The 21110-nt window shown below is 34.7% G+C and overlaps 1 protein-coding gene across 7 annotated transcripts in view; it reads right to left on the bottom strand.

Moving 5' to 3' along the window:
* DCC (DCC netrin 1 receptor) overlaps positions 1 to 21110 on the bottom strand; it is a 1370599-nt gene that overhangs the window by 752997 nt on the left and 596492 nt on the right. For all 7 annotated transcript variants that reach the window (XM_007486716.2, XM_056824442.1, XM_056824443.1 and 4 more), the window contains exon 3: positions 4556 to 4840. In XM_007486716.2, coding sequence (XP_007486778.2) covers positions 4556 to 4840 — 285 coding nt within the window. The remainder of the gene's footprint in view (positions 1 to 4555; positions 4841 to 21110) is intronic.

The following is a 21110-nucleotide window of genomic DNA, read 5'->3' as shown; positions in this document are numbered from 1 at the left end:
ATTGTTCAAAGTCCTTTGCCTAGTATTCAAGTGTCCCTATGATGGGGTCACTCTACTTTTTTGTGCTTATTTCATATTATTTCTTTCTACAAATGCACTTCAAGCTTCAATCAAATTAACCTATGGGATGTCCCCCAGACTCTCTAAACGCTATAACCTGGGTTAGATTATGACTTGCATCATCACTGCCTTCTCCTTTCCCTACTGCATCAACCTTTGCTAGATTCTTACTGATTGTGAGGTTCTAAAATGAAGGCCTCTTTCCAGCAAGCCTTTCTAATGCTTCCTAATCAATAATGAGTTCTCCTAATTATTCAGATTCAAACATTACACAGCATTCTGCTCATACATACTTGATATGGCAAATCCCTGGGGGAGGATTAACTCCATGAGTGCCAAGACTTCCATATTATCTAAATTTTGTAAATCTTGCACACAATTGGTATTTCAAAATGTCTTCAATTAAATGAATTTTTTCTATAGAAAACTGAATCTACATATATTATAAAGATCCACAGGGTGTTAAATACGTGTAAATCTTCTTAAGTATTCAAACATTTTAATAATATTAACAGACAAATTTCATTGTTTACCACTTTTCTAAGCTTTGAGTAGGAGCAAATAATTTCAATGATTAAAAAAAAGTTAATTTTTCTGGAAAACTACCTTGTTATTAACAGTCTTCTATAATTTAACCAGGTAATAAAATTAGGTGCTGACAGACTAGAACAACTCATTAGCATTCTAAAACAGATAAATGGTAAACACAAATGTCAGGAGTGAAAAACTGTCTTGGACCCATCTTATAGAAATGCAAGTAGTAACATGTAATGAAATGCAAGTGACAACCTCCTGCACCCTGGTCTATGAACACTTGAGTAGGATCACTGAATAAAAGGGGAAGTCAACTGCATTTTAACACTTGTCTCCCTCTTCTTTTTAGCCTGCTCCCTATTGTTGTACATAAAGCAACTGGCAAACACACAATGCTGCACATCGGTAGGGGAAATTATTCTGTTATAAAATGAAAACAAGATAAAAGTGACTTTGGCAAAGAAATGATTTAGTAACTATGAAGCTTATTGTTTTTTATTGCAACTAGAGAATTAGCCATTTTTAGACAATTAATTTTACAACCAGCATTTATCAAGATTGGCTCCTCCCCCCCTCACGCAAACACACACACACACACAGATACACACACACACACACTTTTCCACAATTAGTTTTAAGTCATGTTAGTGATAAGTTGAGCTTCTATCTTAAATGCTTTTCCCCATTCTAATTAATCAAGTGCTAGAAAACTGATTGGGTAATAAACTCAAGGAAGCTTATTACTGCCAGAGCTTATAACAAGTAGATTTCTAAAAAAAGCTTCTGAAACACTTAGAAATGACACACACCCAAATGGTTACTATGAGAAGTTGAGCTGAACAATGCCTTTCAAGTTGACACACCCTCTCCAATACTATTCCTTGGGGACATTGTTGGCAAAAGAATAGTGGCCAGAATACAACATAACTCTAATCCAGAAGCGCAATCCCTCTATTCCCCCAGCTAGTTTTCATTTAATTCTGGTTTTAGTTTAATTCAAGAATTCATGGAGTACTTCCTATGGTGGGAGAAATTGTTCTAGGTGTTGAGGGTGATTAAATGATGAAAACAACATGGGAAGTGTGAAATTAAGGCACTTATAATCTAGTATGGGAAATAAAGCACACACAGACACACACACACACAGAACTACAATATGGCACAAAATCTAGAGGTAACTAACAGAAAAAGTTCAAAGGAGTGTGTCTACTTTTTATGGTACAGATTTGATAATATTGGTTAAATAAGAGAAGTGCCATTTGAATTAAGCTTTGTACAATAGATCACAGCAATGTAAGATGGAGGTCATTGATTTCTCGCCCTTCTTTTTACAGATGAAGGACTAAGAAGTTAAAAAACTTGCCCTGGTAAGTTGCTACGGCTAATAAGTGCTTGAGGAAGATTCAAAACCAGATTTTCCAGACTCCACTTCTATCACTTTACTCACTGCACTGTCTCCAATGCTATGCTTTCCCTTTGCCCTCTGGCTGCTAAAGACATTGGGGAAGTTTATTCAAAGAATGAGCAGACATAAACACAGTGAAATTTTATTCCAGTTCTTTGAGTCAAACTCTCTCATCCCAGTGACTCTAAAGACTTCTTTCAACTCATATAGAACATATTATCTAAAGAATATTTTATATATATACTTAGTACCAGGACTAAAGTAGTAATTTCTTTGGTATAAGGAACTCCCAAGTGAGAATATTGCAGATCAGCAGCTTTTCTGCATCTCTGAGTTGTAAAAGGCAATGAGAAGTTCAATGACTTATCCAATGCTACTCAGTCAGCATGTCAGAGGAAAGCTTGAACTCAGGAATCACTCTGGCTCTAAGGTCAGCTTCTTGTTTATTATACTACAACTGCTACTCATTTGCTTATTCTGTGTGTGTGTGTGTGTGTGTGTTTTAGTTATCATTTAATGTCCATCTAACTTCCTAATTAAACTATATGCTAGTTGAAATCAGGGAGGTACATTCCTCATGTCACCAGTGTTTAATGTAGAGAAAAAACTCAATACATTTTTCTTTATCATACTTTATATTTATCTGCCTTGCCAATTTTATACAATTATCCATTTTAGCATTTATCTTTTAACATCAGAAATGGAATGGGCATATCAGAGGGTATCAGATTTTTTCTTTTCTCTCCAAGGAACACTGTATTATTGTCTAAAAAGTAAAGCAAGTCCACATTTGCAGCAAATTCCAAAGAAAGCTCTGTATAAATTTAGGGTCATTGTTCTCTGAAATTTCTAGGATGAAATCCATTGTAGATATTAAGATTTCAGTCTCACATTGGCATCAGAATCTTACTATATATTCAGTATACTCGTGGCAGTTCCAATAGACTCAAGAACTGGTTATTGATTATTTTAGTGTGAGCATTTATATATCTGAAAACAATAAACTATAATTCAGTTCTTGATTGGTTGTATAGTTGACTGTTTAGACATAAGAAAGTGATAGAGGAAATGTTAATAATACCAGGTAAAGTTAAAAGTGTGTCATGTCTCCTGTTTTTTTTTTTTTTTAACCTTCCGGTGAGACATTTTACTAAACACTTACCAACATATTCTTGCATACAATTTATGGTTCTAAAAGTTGACCAGTTTCTGGGTTATGGACAATTCTGTCCTATTAATTTTTTTTGTTGTTTTTTCAATTTCCTCTTATATATTATTTCTACTACAATAAATTCCCAGTAAAATCCTCCACTATTCTTGGGTTTCTCTCTATATAAGACCGAGAGAAAGGTGATTTAACCCAAAACTGGACTGAATTGCATTAATTCAATTGACCAATTATATAGTATAATGTAAAACAACTGATTTCCTTGACTTATTTGTTTGTTTATGTGTATAATCAGTTCTATCATAATGACTGAGTATAACTGTCTAATTCAATCAGTCTAGTCAATTTTGTTATTTTTTTTAATCCCAAGAGAAATTGGTTGTTCAACTGTATTGACTTGCCTGTTGTTGATTCAGTTCATTGTTCAATTCAATCAAAACAGTTGTTTCAATAGTACTATATAGATAAAAGTTTCAGATAAAGTCTAAGTTGATTGAATTGAATAACCTCTTTTGTTCATGTAGACACAAGTTCTGTTTCCCTCTCATTTTAGCCTTTTTCTGCAAAAACAAAGACTTCATTTAGAGAACTTCCTAATTAACCCTATTCCAAAGACTCATCCTGGATTTTTTTTTCTTATGTTTCTAAGGCTGAACCTATGATTTTATTGATTTATAGAGCTCCCAATGAAGGAACTCTTATCAATGGAACCGGGAATTTAAATCTTTAAAAGGTTGGTTGAACCACTAAGAAGTTAAGGGATTTTCTCAGGGTAATAAAATTAGGATGCATCATAAATAAGGTGGATATGAGTCCAGGTCAGCCTGACTTGGAAGCCAGGTCTCTGTCCACTATATCATATTGCCTTTTTGGTTCTATTTTTTTTTCCACATTTTCTGAAGTTAGCTAAGGAAAATGTTAACCTAATCCTATCTCCATTTAGCAATATTACCTATATTATATCTGCTTTGAAATATGCTAAATTGAAGGGTTTAGATTATCTGACCTTTAAGATTCCTTCTAGCTTTAACTCTATTATAACCTGAGAAAATGCAATGCCCATAAAGTCTTCTAACAAGCAGTTCCCTCCCCAATTCCAAATGAACATGAATAAAGCAACTGTGAAGTTAAATGATCCACTCAAATCAATCTCTCTCTTTCAGACACACAAGGACACACACTATTCTTCTAGAAACTTTGATATGAGATGGAAAAATCCTTTATGTATACTCTGATAAAAAAATTACAATATTGAATTGATGAAATAAAATGGACCTAAATTGATGTGTGGACAATTACATATGAATATTTAGCAATAAACTAAGTTGAGTCAGGAAACTTTCAAAGAATAAAATTCAGAAATGCCTGAGGAAGAAAGTATATGTTACCTGACAAAATTCTAATTTCTGCTTCATTTCCAGTTCTTGAGCTAGCTGGGTTCCTGGCAAGGCATCGGTAGATTCCATTGTCTCCTGGTTGAAGTCTGCTAATCTGTAGAGCTCCTGAGGGCAATATAACTATCCGAGAATCACCAGGATTCAGCACTAGGTCTTCTTGATTCTTCTGCCAATGTATTATTGGCATAGGCTCCCCTACAACCTCACATTTTAGTAATACTGTGTCTCCCATGAAGGCTGTGACAGATTCCGTTTGAGAAAGAAACCGCAATGGCCCTAGGAAACAAACAAAAGGATGATAGTTTATATGAAATGCAGTTACAATACACATGCACAGAAATATGATTTTTGTTAATTATTTATTCTAAGTAAGTAATACATGGACTAATATTATGAGGTCATAGAGAACACAGAAAGATTCATAAATGAGTAGTAACAATAACTGAAAAAAGACATTTTTCTCACAGAAAGAACAAGAATTTTGAACTATTTCTGACATATTTTCTTTAGGATTCTTTGTGAGCCAAACATTCAACTCATTATGTCTACATGAGAAAGGAGTTTTTATTCTATGATGAAAGAAGACATATAAATCATGATATTTGTGGTTAACCTCAGTAAAGGTAGTTATCTTAAAGAGAAAGTTGGAACTAAATGGTTTCCATGGCCCCTTCCACATGGAAATCTAGACTTCTACAACTTGCCAACTCATGTTTGAATGAACCATTGGAATAGCATAAGGCTTGATAAAGCCCAGAATTTAAATCTATTTTATAGCTCATCATGTGATAAGGACTTTTGAAAGTTATTCCTCACTACTATTTTCTGTCTTGCTCTGATTCTCTTTCAGTCTTCTGTTTCTGTCTCTGTCTCTCTCTGCCTCTCTATTTCTCTATCTCTGTTTTTCCTTCCTTTCCTGTTACTGTTTTTTCCCCCTTCAAATCTATATCCTTCTGCTTACATGGCTATGGAGTAGGCATTAGAGAGATGCTGCAGTTACTCCATAAATCAAAAACCAAATGTATTCAATAACCTACACTTACCTGATTCCAACTAGCAAAATTAAAATAAGTCCAATACTTGAGAAATATTGATATTCTTGGCCACCTCAATTCCACCTTCACTCCAACACTACAGATTGATTTAAACAACCTAACACCATCTACACCTCCAATTCTCTTCTCTTCATTTAGGTCTCAATTTAAAGTAGCAATCTATATCTCTGCTGGACTTACCACTGGGTGAAAGCCAAAAGAAATCAATTAACAAATGTACTGGCTTATTGCTCAAAGTCCAATCTGTAGGTTTTCTGTATAGCCAGATCTAGTCTACTAAAAAAATCTTGCAAAAATCAGTACTGATTAGCATAAATATGAGCTGTGAATATTTTCTTTAACATGGTACTTTTCAAAATGTTATATGGGAAATTGTAGCATTTAGATTTTATACAAAATTTTCAATTTTCGAAATGCTTTCTCATAGTTTTTAGGTCCTCTTCTACACTGGTATGACAGTGAATGGTAATACAATAATATTTAAGGGGGAATGAGAGTTTAGACCTTACTATATGTAAGATATAGTATGAAGCATTGAGGTCACATTTTTAAAGTAACTACACATAATACATTTATAATCTATTAGTCATGGTCTTAGATTACGATGAATGGAACTGACCTAAAAATTTGTAGTTTTCATACCAATTAGTAAAATACATATTTGTGTGTATGTATATGTTTATATATTGAGTGGATAAAAAAATAAATCCCTTTTTTTGCTAGAAAATTCAGAATAATTCAGATAAGATGAAAAACTCACCACAATGTAAAATTTAGCCATGAAATATTTGGCAATCTCAAAATAAGCTAGGTATCTATTTGACATATGAAATTAGCAACATTATTTCTGATATTTTTTCATATTCCTACAAAGGAAATCCAGCTTTTTTGAAAAGTAACTCATGGACTACACTGCTAGATTAGCATAGAAAATATTCCCAATACATTATTAGGTACTAGTACTTATATCTTATTGAATTGTATCTAATTCATAATCATTGGAGGACACAACGGAGTTATAGACCAAAAGCTGCATGTTAACTCTTCAAGGAACATGTATAAATTCATCATTCACTTAAATTTAAAGATATGGTGGGGGGGGGGAGGAAAAGAAAATGATCTTTGTGTCCAATAAATAATGTTTGGAAATAGCCAAGTAAAATAATATTAAAAAAATAAATTTAAAGATAGTCATAAGAAAGAAATGCATTATTTTCAAAGTGACTCCAGCAAAGGCTGAAGGATCTTCATATGCTTCTTCAAAGAATGATGCACATACAACTCTAAGAGGACTCTTACCTCATACAGCTAAAAACAGAACAAAACAAAGCAAAGACTTTCAGTATTAGACAAGAAAATGGAATCATATTAGAGTTTAAGTTTAACTTGTCTATAATTACAAAAGTAACAAGTCTCCAAAGTGGTAACTAAACACAAAAATCTCAAAAATTCTGTGGAATTTCCAACTTACCTTTGATGGAGTAAACACAAAATTAGAATACATAGTCACAGCTTATTCAGACATTACATCTTAAGAAAGGTGTATGAGAGACAATTGTAAACATACAATATTACATTAGAAAATTAAGGAAATAAAAACGTTTTGTGAGGTATAAGGGGGAAATGACAGTAAGATAAGGAGAGTATCAAAAAAGACTTAAAGAAGTCATGTGTTTGGAAATATCCACATACTTAGCATTAGTTATACTAAAGCTTTCTAATATACCAAGATGGGAAAACAAATTATTGAGAGTCATTTTTACTTATGTTGTAATCTAAAGGACAGTGAGTAGACAAAATAGCAACAACAGCATCAGTCTCATTAAGTGGTTAGGAGAGGGGAGTGAATATGGCCATGAACATGGAAATATACCCTTGAAAACTCACTAATCTGTCACTTCAGACATGTCTGTCTACTAGACTACATATCTGCAGTGTTGACTAAAATTTTCATATTTTCCAAAACCATTAATGTTTTTGAGACAAAACCAAAGATGGGCATTTAATAGAAATAGGGTTTTGTTTGGTTTGTTTTTGTTTGTTTGTTTGTTTGTTTTTTACAGACCTGTCTTCTCAGATAATTTCAGAGATAGAACATACCTCATGAAGGGTATCTAGGAGGAAATGGAGGCCAGTATTATCAAAGAGATTAGGAAGAACTAAATAGTCATTGGTGTAAAAACATTTTAGGTAATCTTGCAAATATGTTTCAGTAGAGCTGTGAAGATAGAAACTACTTTAAGATGCTAATAAGGGAGTGGGTGGTAAGGAGTTGGAGACATCAGAAATATACAACTCTTTCTTGAGTTTTACTTTTTTTTTTTTTCCAGTGAAAGGGATGTGTATAAAATTGCAGGGACAAATTCATGTACTTTTAAGGTTTGGAAGGCCTTGTACAGTAGTATGGGGGGGGGGAGCTGGTAGAAAGAGAAAGATTGACTGGAACATTACTTATAGATTTGGCAAGAAAGAGACAAAATAGGATGGAATTAAAGACTTAAATAGAGATGTTAACTGTTGTCCACATGGAATCTAGAAAACCCAAACTTGTGGCCTAGTGGGATCTGGTGAACCCCAGGTTTCTGGACTAGCTTGTAGGTTGGAGACCCCAAAGTTTATACTTGTTTCCTGCTCTGATGGGAATCCACCCAGGCTAGCAGTTCTAGACTGAGGTGGGGACCCTCAGGTGAATGACAATCCTAGTTGAATGGGACTAAGCATATGTTAAGGAACCTCTTCTTTTTAGGTAGTCTCCCCTATTGTATCAGAGACCAAGAAGACCCACACCTGGGCAGGGACCACCCATTTAGTATCAGTTGTAAGAAGTCTCTTCTCTTATACCCTAGGCTCTAGCTATGATTCCTTTCCCAAGCTTGATTATATCCTGTCCCTTTGGTTCAACACTCCCATTTTCTTTGTAGCTATAGTAATGTCAATCATCTTTCCCTGCCCCTGGATTTCCCCCAAATGGTATATAGGTTCCCCAGATACTTTTGTTCCTTGGAATTGTTCAATCTAGCACAGTTGGCTTTCCCAGGGGTATGGGTCCAGAGTGGTCAGAGTTCAATCCTCAAACTCTTGTTGAGGCCCACTATTGCACTAAACCCCTTTCCCTTCATTAAAAAGTGATTTTGACTATTTAATAGCTCTGTGTTTTTTTTTTCCCTGTCAACACTGTGATGAAGATAATAGCTTTTCATTTCAAAAAAGAACATAAAGAAGAGAACATATGGAGAGATTTTGAAGTGTGGAGCAAGAAAAAAGTGATATGACAGATGGTCTCAATTTTGTAAGAAGTGTAGAAAGATCACCTGGTTAGAGGTAGATGATGGATCAGATATTAGAGCTTAAAAGAAAAAAAAAAGGAGTTTAGGACAATTGTTTTGGTAACTGATAGAAAGTGATACACTGAAGAAAGAAATTTTTTTTCATTTTTTTTTCACTTTTAAACATTATTTTATTTGGTCATTTTCAACATTATTCATTAGAAACGAAGATCATTTTCTTTTTCTCCCCCCCTCCCACCACCCCTCCCAATGGTGATGCATGCTTCCTCTGAGTATCACTGTGTCCTTGGTCCGAACTCTTTTCCATGTTGTTGGTATTTTCATTAAGGTGTTCATTTAGAGTCTTTCCTCAATCATATCCCCTCCATCCCTGTAGTCAAGCTGTTGCCTTTCCTTGGTGTTTTAACTCCCATCCTTTGTCCTCTGCTTGAGGGTAGTGTTTTTTTTTTCTTCTTGATCTCTGCAGATTGTTCAGGGACATTGCATTGCCACTAATGGAGAAGTCCATTACTTTCAATTGTACCACAGTGTATCAGTCTCTGTGTACAATGTTCTCCTGGCTCTGTTCTTTTCACTCTGCATCACTTCCTGGAGGTTGTTCCAGTCTCCATGTAATTCCTCCACTTTATTATTCCTTTGAGCACAATAGTATTCCATCACCAACATATACCACAATTTGTTCAGCTATTCCCCAATTGAAGGGCATCCCCTCATTTTCCAATTTTTTGCCACCACAAAGAGCGCAGTTATGAATATTTTTTTACATGTCTTTTTCCTTATTATCTCTTTGGGGTACAAACCCAGCAGTGCTATGGCTGGATCAAAGGGCAGACAGACTTTTATCACCCTTTGGGCATAGTTCCAAATTGCACTCCAGAATGGTTGGATCAATTCACAACTCCACCAGCAATGAATTAATGCCCCAACTTTGCCACATCCCCTCCAACATTCATTACTTTCCTTTCCTGTCATGTTAGCCAATATGCTAGGTATGAGGTGATACCTCAGAGTTGTTTTGATTTGTATGTCTCTGATTATCAGAGATTTAGAACACTTTTTCATGTGCATATTAATAGTTTTGATTTCTTTGACTGAAAACTGCCTATTCATATCCCTTGCCCATTTATCAATTGGAGAATGGCTTGGTTTTTTGTACAATTGATTTAACTCTTTATAAATTTGAGTAATTAGACCTTTGTCAGACCTTTTTGCTATGAAGATTGTTTCCCAATTTGTTGCTTCCCTTCTAATTTTGGTTACATTGGTTTTGTTTGTACAAAAACTTTTTAATTTGATGTAATCAAAGTTGTTTATTTTACATTTTGTGACTCTTCCTATGTCTTGCTTGGTTTTAAAGTCTTTCCCTTCCCACAGGTCTGACATGTATACTATTCTGTGTTCACATAGTTTACTTATAGTTTCCTTCTTTATGTTCAAATCATTCACCCATTCTGAGTTTATCTTTGTGTAGGGTATGAGGTGTTGATCCAAACCTAATCTCTTCCACACCGTCTTTCAGTTTTCCCAGCAGTTTTTGTCAAATAGTGATTTTTTTTCCCCAAAAAAGCTGGGGTCTTTGGGTTTGTCATAGACTGTCTTGCTGAGGTCAATTACCCCAAGTCTATTCCACTGATCCTCCTTTCTGTCTCTTATCCAGTACCAAATTGTTTTGATGACCACTGCTTTATAATAGAGTTTGAGATCTGGGACTGCAAGGCTACTTTCCTTCGTATTTTTTTTTTCATTATTTCCCTGGATTTCCTTGATCCTTTGTTCTTCCAAAGGAACTTTGTTATGTTTTTTTTCTACTTCAGTAAAAAAAAATTTGGAAGTTCAATGGGTATGGCGCTGAATAGATAAGATTGGGTAGAATGGTCATTTTTATTATGTTGGCTCATCCTACCCATGAGCAGTTAATGTTTTTCCAATTGCTCAAGTCTAGTTTTAGTTGTGTGGAGAGTGTTTTGTAGTTGTGTTTTTATAGTTCCTGTGTTTGTCTCAGGAGATAGATTCCTAAGTATTTTATGTCTGAGGTGATTTTGAATGGGATTTCTCTTTCTAACTCTTGCTACTGAGCATTGTTGGAAATATATAGAAATGCTGATGACATATGTGGGTTTATTTTATATCCTGCAACTTTGCTAAAGTTGTTGATTATTTCAAAGAGCTTTTTGGTTTATTCTCTAGGATTTGAAGAATAAAATTACAAGTGTGTTGCTAAGAAGATTGGATTGGAATTAGATAATCATGAATTTATACTAATCTCACCTGGTGTACTTGTGTGGTATTCTCTAATGGCATTTGATAACATAAGGGTAGGAACAGAGAATGTGTTAAGGGCTTGGGTGTATGCATAAATGGCATAAAATGACACTAAATTAGATAGAGGACACAAAAGAGTGCAGATTTTGAAGTCAAGAATCATTATTTGAATCTTGTCTTATACACATGTGAAATTTATTATTTAGGCAAGTTATTACTGCTTTCCATCTCAGTTTCCTTATTTGTCAAATGAGGACTACAACTTACCTCTCAGAATTATTGTGAGAATAAAGTATGATAACATTTAATTCATTTGCAAACCTTGGAGCACTACATAAAGTTTAATTATTGTTGTTATATAAGAGGCTAAGACATAAAAGTGTTATAGAAAAATTTAATAACTGAACTCTTTAAATATAAATTCAGGGAGAAAGAAATGAAAATGAGCCCAGAGCAAGAATGATTGGTTGAAATACCAAAGGGATAAAATTCTGAAAGCGACAAAGGAGATAAAGACTAGATTTAGGAAAAGTTAAGCAAAAGCAAAGGGAATGGGAAATGAATTATGATCATGTCAACATGGAATCTATAAACCCCAAACTAGTAGCCTAGAAAGATTTAATGATCCCCCATTTACTTAGTTTAAATGTTTGACCCTGTCACATGAGAGTTTCTCCCTGAGGGAAAGTCCTACTTCACTGGTCTCAGACTAAGAATAGATTTTAAGGTAGTTTGGGTAGAAATAGCTAATCCCATCAGTTGTTAAGTGTCTCTTTTGTCCCAATGGTTTCTTCCCTTAGGCCAAGTCCTTTGCCTAGGTGGCCCCTTTTGTATCCATTGAGTAAAGCATCACCCTCACTGTTATTCCTGTCTGGAACTCCTCCTTTTCCTTTGTTACCATTGTAAAGTCAACCAACTGTCCCTCTCATCCTCAACCATCAGAAAGGTATTTAAACTTTTCCACTTTAAGGGCTCCTAGGAATTGTCCAATCAATCCTTGATTAAAGAGTGGTGTTTTTTTTTTGACTATTTAATAGTTCTGTGTTTTTTCCAAGTCAACATTCAGAAAGAGTAATTTCAGTGGTTGACATAAAGGAATTGGAATGGCCCTGAGTTATTGTAAACTTTACAAAATCACAATTCGTATAGAATAAAGTTAAGTTCATGGAAGTTGTACATATATATATATGTGTATATATATATATTTGTGGGCAGTTATGCACATATATGTATATATATGTATGTGTATTTATATTTATACATACATATATATATACATATATATATATATATATACACACATTCATACATAGAAATAGATGGTAAAGAGAAAACTGAATTCTCCTGGTCTAGTGAACTGAGGATCTTAAGAGAAGGAATAATCTATCCTGGGGAGTAGAAAAAGATAATTTCTAGAGAGAGTCAGGTTTCCTTTAGTACTCAGATATGGAAAACGTGAGACAATGGCACCTTTAATGAATGATGATGTGCTTATATTAAAACAGGAGTTATAGTGGGAACAATAGAAACTCAAATAGAATATGGATTGGGAAAGGAACAGCCATTGGTGGAGAATGAAGTAAAGGTGAGGCAGAATAATTAGCAGAAAGCATTTTGATCTCAGAAGATGAAGACAATCACCAGGGACAAGTAGGGCAAGAGTTAGAAGTTCTCCATTCAAACAATGAAGAGAAAGCCTTTGATCAAATGTTTTTTCTAGGGCCCTGGGGTGACAGAGAATAGATTTTTAAAAATCAAAACCTCAAACCTCTTTATAAGTGATTTCATGAGTGTTTGTGATTTGATCCTCTAAGTATCTGTAAGCAGCATGAGGAGAATGAGGGGGAAGTATTGGCTTTATACATACATAGGTGAGTAACTTGCCAATACTTGGCCCCCTAAGAACAGAATAGACTCACAGGAAATATCAGATATTTAGCTTTATGACAAATTCAGAGGATAATCTGAAGTTAAGATGCAGTTCCCTGTATTTTGAGGGAGCACAAAGTAGCTCCCATGTATTTCAGGCCTTGCAAGTTCGGAACTTCTAGTGAATCCAGTTTGCTGAAACTAGAGCTATTTTTAGTTGATGCTTTATGATTTAAAACAGATGTCATAAACTTTAACTCACTTGATTCTTAATATAATCTTAGAAATAAAGTACTGCAAATGTTTTTATTCATATTTGACAGCTGAGGAAATGGATCTTACAGAAAAAAGGTCACTTGCCTATGGCTACTCAGTGGTGGAGTCTAGACTTAATCCAGGTCTTTACAGTATTTAAGGGAATACGCCAGCCATGAAAGCTAATACAAATAAGTCTCTCTCTCTCTCTCTTTCTCTCCCTCTCTCTCTTCCTCATCCTCTACCTCTCTCTCTCTTCCTCCATCCCTCCCTTCCCTATCTCTCTATTTCTCTCTCTCTCTTACTATCTCTCCCTTTTTCTCCCTCTCCCTCTGTCTCTGACTCTCTCTTCACCTCTGTCCCTCTCTGTCTCTCTGTCTCTATCACACACATACACACACACATACACACACACATCAATTTGAAACAATTCTGGAATATCTGGAATAAATGTTTCACCTTTCACTGTGACTTCTTAGAAGTTGAAAAAAATTATTTTGATTAATATGGTCTAGTAATTTTAAAGACAACAACAACAACGTTGTAGCATCATTCCTTTATAATGATATATTGGTCTTGTGTCTTATCTCCTAAGTTTTTCAATAAAATTTTCAAAGGCTTAGATGACATTATTCTCCATTTTGGCATAGTAGATAGACTCCTATTATACTTGGAATTAGAAACACCTGGGTTGGAGTTGAGCATCAGGCATTTTTAGTACTGAATCCTAGGTAAATCAACCTTTCTCAAGTCACAGTTTCCTCAGCTATAAAAGAGTATAATACTATGTATAGTAAATACCTTGCCATTAGTGAATATTTCAATTATTGGATCTGGATTCCTACCACCTTTCAGTTTGTCTGGCATATATATTTGGCACTTGATGAATTTTTGTTAATCCATTTATTATCCATAGGTTTTGAGGATCAAATGAAATAAGGAACTATGAAAATTTTAAATCCTGCATAAATCTTTCAATTGCTGTTCTCATTGATAAAATTGTAGTAGTCTAAAGAAATACACTTTAAAAATAAATAACCACTAAAACATGTAATTACACATTGATTGTTATAATAGGACTAAGTCTATCATTGACATATTTGGGGATAGCCCAACCAAATTTCCAAGAAAAGAATAAAGGCAAAATGGGAAATAACAACAAAAGTTGTGATACTAGCACTGCTATTTAGCAAAAACATAATGGGACAATGAGTTTCCTCCTTATAAAATCATGGGTGCAGGGGACAGAGCAAAGATGGCAGAGTAAAGACTGATACTGGCCTAAGCTATCTACAATTTCCCTATAAATCATGTTTAAACAATTCTTAAAACTTATTCTAGAACAGGAGAGTCAATAAAACAATGGATTGAAAAAGTTTTCTAACTCAAGACAAGACAACCCACTGGGGAAAGAGTGAAGCAAATTCAGCTGATATTGATCAAAGGTTATGAATATGAAGTTTTCACATAAAGAAATTAAAACTATCTCTAATGATATAATATGTTCTAAATCACTATTGATCAGAGCAATGCAAATTAGAACAACTCTGAAGTATCACCTCATACCTATCAGATTGGCTAATATGACAGAAAAGAAAATTACAAATATTAAAGGGACTATGGGAAAATTGGAACATTAATGCCTCTACCTCCAGAGAAAGGATCAATGAAGTTTAAGTGCAGATTTAAGCATATTTTTTAAAGCTGTTTATTTTTCTTTGTATTTTAGTCTTTTTTTTCAAAACATGACTTACCTGGAAACATATTCTGCATGACCATACATGTATGATCTATATCAAATTGCTTTCTTTCTCAATGACAACATAAAGGAGAGAGAAGGAAAGAATTTGTAACAGAAAATTTAAAAAAATGCATATTTTCACACATAAATAGGAAAATAATGATTATTTTAAATAGGAAAAATTAAAAGAAAATCATGGGGAGAGTTGAAATATCTACTTTATACAGGTTCATACATGCAAATTTGTACTCCCAGAAATAGCTGAATGCTTAAGGCAATATTTTCTTCATCATTTGTTAAATGGCTAAGAAAAAGTAAAATTCTTTGTTTTACTTCCTATGTTGAACATTTAAGAGAAATAACACAATTGGATTGTAGATTAATTAAAGAAATGTTTTCCACTAAAGTTATTTTGTCCATTTCTTAAAGTTGATGCTTACAATGGCAAATATGGAGACTTTTAAAAAAATTTGTAACTGAATGAACAACTACCTTCTTTATCAAAGGAAACTCCAACAATGCTCTATGATAGTGGTTGGCTTAATGTGAGAGAACAACAGTATAACATAGAACCTGTGAGAATGATTTTTTATAAAGTTCAGCCTTCATTCTTTAAAAAATAATTCATGATTTATTAACAAGTATAATAACAATTTTAGTTGCAAGGTTTTAAAAAATTAATTGTTTATTTAGGCATTGTGCTTTGTTCAGTACTTTCTCAGTATGCTAAATCATAGGCAAACAAAGGCAGACCTGGAAGAACAGCTAGCTTTCAAGAATGAAATTTTTGAAATTGAAAGAAACAGTTTTATTGATAATAAACAGTCAAAGTTTTTTAAAGGAGTTTAATGAAAGTACTCAGGGAACTCTTTGGCCAATTTTGATTTTAGAAGACATATATAGAAGATGGAGGCAAGGGCAGTTGATAAATACAAAAAATATGGTACCGTGTTAAAAGGATTTTATCAGAAATGCTTGAGTTCAACACGAGTTAAGAATAGTTAAGATGCTAAGGATGACAAAAAGTGAATAAAGAATAAAAGAGAGGCCATCTGGGTGGCTCAGTGGATTGAGAGCCATACCCAAAGATGGTAGATCCTGGGTTAAAATCAGACCTCAGACACTTCCCAGATGTGTGACCCTGGACAAGTCACTTGACACCCATTGCCTAGCTCTTACTATTCTTCTGCCTTGGAACAAATACACAGTATTGATTCTAAGAAAGAAGGTAAGCATTTTAAAAAAGAGAGAAATAATAATAATAATAAAATGAATAAGACCATTTTTCAGAGAGAATGGAAAAAAATAACTGACAACAGAGAGAAGGTACAACCACCTTTTTGTTTCTGCATTTTCTGCTAAGAATGATTTTAGACTGGGAAAAAAGACAGAAAAAGATGACCAATAGGGAATTAGCGAGGAGGGTATTAGGGATATAATAAGACAAGATTTAGCTGCTGTGGATAACATCTTGCCATCTGACCTAAGTAAGTTACATCTCAAGGCACTGAAAGAACAAGCATATATGAATACTTGTATTCACTTTTCCCTTTGAAACAATTAGAAAAGTGTCCTACATCAAAGAGATGTCATGTGTCAATTTAAAAAAAAAAATAGTGGGGAGAGGAAATTGGAATGTCAAACAATCAGGATTAGATGCACTTTACATTAATAGTAAAATTCTAAAATACATCATTTAAAAGCTAGTGAACACCAAAAAAGAATCTTTTTATCAATAAAATATCTATCTGCCAAAATATTCTTACTTAATCTTTTCTGACAAGACTCACTGATCAAAGGAATAGTCCAAATATAATTTACCTGAATTCAGAGAATCATGTCAGAGTTCCAGATTCTAATATTGTGGGTAAGACAGGGAAATACCAACTAAACAATGGTACAAGTTTGTGGATTTGGAAATAACTGATTTGCATGATATAAAGAATAATCTTAATGTCATCGTCTCCCCTGGAATGCCCCTAGATATTTATACCAGTCTCCATCCTATTTAATATTTTTAACAATGGTTTGGATAACATTATAAATGGAATTATTATTGAATTTACAGAGGATATAAATCTGCAAGAGATCAATGCACTAGATGATGAATTAATGAGAAAGCATGTATTAAGCACTTACTACTATGTTAAATACTGGAGTTAAGTGATAGCTATACAAATACAAAAAGCAAAACAGACCCAGAGCTCAGAGAAGTACATTCTAATAAGGGATAATAACAATAGTAGAGTATGGGCAAGGGAAGTATATGGTATTATAGACTTGCTTAGTGGAATCAAAGGGAGTTTTTGTGATGTCTTTTCTGGAAATAATGTTGTTGTTCAGGCATTCAGTCATGTCTGACTCTATGTGACCCCCATGGACCATAGCTACCCATGGGGTTTTCTTGGCAAAGATAGTGACTTGATTTTCCATTTTCTTTTTCAGTGGGACCTTTTGTGAGGTATTTAATGTTTAAATGATTTACCAAAGGTCACAGAGTTAGGAAATATCTCAGGCTGGGTTTGAACTTGGATCTGGGTAAAGTTTAATTCATTAGTACTCCCACAAGACATTGAAAGGAACAGAGCATATGCAAAATGAAAAAAAAAAAAAAACAGAAAGGAAGTGAATGCATGATAAGTCTGGGGGTACCTATACATAGTGTAAACCCAGCAGTCAGTAATGTAGGAATCTTGTGTATAATAATACTGGCATAAAAAGAGGTGTTGATGGGTTAAAATGTTATGCCCAAATCAAAACGATTAAATATAATGGAGATACTTTCAAAGTCTTATGCTTGGTAATGAAAATAGAATTTGAAAGTGATGGAGATAGGGTTAAACCATGATTTTAACGAAAAAAAATAAAGGGCATAGAGAATTGCAAGCTCCATATAATTCTATAGTGTGGCATGACAAACAAAAGAGATTGATTTATAAATTTGTAGAATATAGCAAGAGAGAGCTGATAGACCCATGATACTCTAGTTAGAACATATCTAGAGGATCATAGATTAGGTCCAAAGAAAGATTAACAAAATATTGATAATACCATATAAGTTAGGTTAAAAATCAAGGGCTATCTAAATTGGAAAAGTGATAATTTTAGTAGGTTATAGTAGATGTCTTTAATTATGTGAAGGTATAGGTAGTGAACTAGAAATTCGTATTTTAAAAAATTTTTGTTTGTCTTTTCATTATTTTTTTTATAGAGAGAAGAACTAGGAGGTTTAAAATTGCAAAGGCAGATTTAGTCTTTATGTAAGGAGGGGAATAACTAGCAAAGTTTCTATCCTTCCTCATTCTGATTCAGTCAGGTTTTTATACTTATTTTACAAAGTTCATGTTTGCTCACTCAATGATCTTGTCAAACTGAACTGATTGGTATTCCCCAAATTCAACAGGCAATCTCCCAATTCCATGTTTTTCTTTTTTCCTGGCATGCTTTCATAGCTAGAACCAGCTCTCCCTTCTCTTTGTTTCTAATAATCCTTCACTTATTCAGTGTTCAACAAATGTATCATATCTCTTGAGAGAATTTTCTCAATCTAATAATTTTATTTGCTTAAATATTTATATTCTATATTAATTCCATGATGATATAAGTTCCTTAATGGTAGAAGCTTTTCTTTTTAATTTCCAACATCCACTGCATGTACTTAACTAGTGGCTTCTAGGTGAACTGGTGATTTTTGAAGGTAGATGAAAAGGGCTACCACTGGTGGTTCCTCCTAACTAGAAGTGTTTCAGAAATGAGTGGAAGTCCACTTGATTAGTAAGTTCTATCTAAGTGGGGATTCTTGATTAGGTACCATTTGAATTTAATGTTATTTGGGGAGATCAACTGAGGATTAGAATTAGAAGACAATGTATTAATTTTCAAGTTATAGTTATAAATTGCCATTGCTCAGAGATTTCCCTAGAATGCCATGAGTTAGTATAATTAGTCTCTGTCTATGCATTGGTGAAAAGTCCTAATATACTATTTTTTTGGTAAAGGGTACAGTTGATGGGAAGTGGGGAAAATAAATTATTTCTACTTTTGCTAAGAAAATTGAAAACACCTATATTACATATATATGGAAATAACTGGCAAATTTCTTGGGCAAAGCATACCCTTTTTCCATACATTGCTCTTAATCTGCTTTTGCTCTGACACTTTTTAAGGAGGTCTATGTTTTTCATCTTAATTTGCACATACTATGTTGTTAATTTGAATTTGAACATACTGATATACCAGACTAGAGGAGGTTCTGGCCTCTTCATCATCCTGTGAACTGTTCTGCTCAATGAAATGGCTCTTTCTGGAGGAAAAAAAAATGCCTTTTGATGAGAGCTAAGCTACTCAGTCTTTCTATTCATAGGGGACAAAACCCCTCACTAAAAATAAGAACAACATTGATTCATACGTTTATATGTTTATATTCTAGACTACTCATATAGCTTGGAAATGACTACATTTTCAAACTAGAATTTCTTTAAAATTCTCTAATCATATCTCTGGGTTTTCTACCCAACCTCTGGAACTACCATATGTGATTATACCATATATTACTTCAGGGATTATACTAATTTTCACAGAAAACTTTGTATTTAGCCAACAAGATTACTGTCATTAGGTGGTGGGAACATTAATCACAGTGGCACCAAATTTTTTCATTTGGGGTTCTTTCTTTGTGAATGCAAAAAATGAGGTAAAAATCACCATGGCAATGAATAAGTTGCTGCTAAAGCTGCAGTGACATAAAAAACAAGTGGTTCTCTGATTTAGAATAGCAAGAACGGTAATCATCACAACTACTCACTCTAAAATACTTCCACCCTGACATGTATACCGTATATATACAACAGAACTGGAATAATTTCCATCAGATTCTGAGAATACAAGTGTTGTGGGCGTGAAGAGGTACACCCCTTGGGTTCAGGAAGGATGCCTTTCTGCAAGAATGTAAGACTCCAAAACTTAGCTTAAAATAAAAAGTGAAATTTATTAATTTAGAGAGTAATGTTGAGAATGGCCAGGAGGATAGTATAGGTGGAACAGAAAGATGGAAGGCTGCTCCTTGGGAGGACAGCATGGATGGAAAAGTTGTCCTCCAGATTACATCAGTTCTGGGGATTTTATATTCTTTACAACATGGGGTGTATGGGGTACTCAGGGAGGGGTAGTATCTCTGGTATGGAGGGCTTGTTGTGCCCTCTTAGGGCAGCTCTCCAACCTCTGACCCTCACCTGACACCCAGCTCTCACTTGTGGCTCCCAGTACCTGCTAGCATGTGGCAGCGGCCACACCCCGGGCAACAGCTTCGACAGGCCGGCCAAACCTTGTGAGGGTAGCCATTGGGTCGTCGTGGACCCCTGGTGAACCAGGGCTTTGCTCACCCAGCATGTGAAGACTGCTTCGGTGGAACAGGCGGAAGAAACCAACAAGAAGGTTCAATGGCTGAGAGGGCAACGCAGCAAAGCACTGTGGAGTGCTCAGGGCGTGTTGGAGCACAAAAGACAACTCGGCCATCCAATGCAGCTGAGGAAGTCTCCAGGTGTAACAATTTTTTGTGCCACTGGACCCAGGCTTCCAACGCAGAGAGAGTAGGACTGTCTCTGTGCATCGGCTTTTCCCCTTAAATCTCCCTCATGCACAAGTGTCTTTGTGCACACTCATCTATCATAGATGAAAACGCACAAAGACAATCTTTATCCTCGGTTACTGAGAGACTACTACTACAACATGATATGTCATGGTGTGGACATGACTCTAGAGTAGTAAACCCTTAGGTATTCAGTCAGGGGTTTGGTCATCTGACTGGGGTCTGCCTGGAGACATAGGGAATGACCCTCATAAAAGATTCTTTGGTTTTAGGGAACAGACAGATGTCTGAGATAGAGCTCTGTAGAATCGATGTATAGCATGGAGGTGCATCACTCTGTCCATCTTAAATCTAAAGGAGGATCAAAGGAGCACAATCATCTCAGGGTCCTACAGGGGTCATTGAATGTTCTAGATTCAGAGTCACGAGGATGTAAGCGAGCAAAGGAATTTCCCTGAAAATAGTTTGCCTGAGTTTCTGGGGGTACAGT

This window comes from Monodelphis domestica, chromosome 3 (assembly GCF_027887165.1).
Source record: "Monodelphis domestica isolate mMonDom1 chromosome 3, mMonDom1.pri, whole genome shotgun sequence".
Lineage (NCBI taxonomy): Eukaryota > Metazoa > Chordata > Mammalia > Didelphimorphia > Didelphidae > Monodelphis > Monodelphis domestica.
Note: the sequence above shows the minus strand (reverse complement) of the source record. Positions and strands in the feature narration are given on the sequence as shown.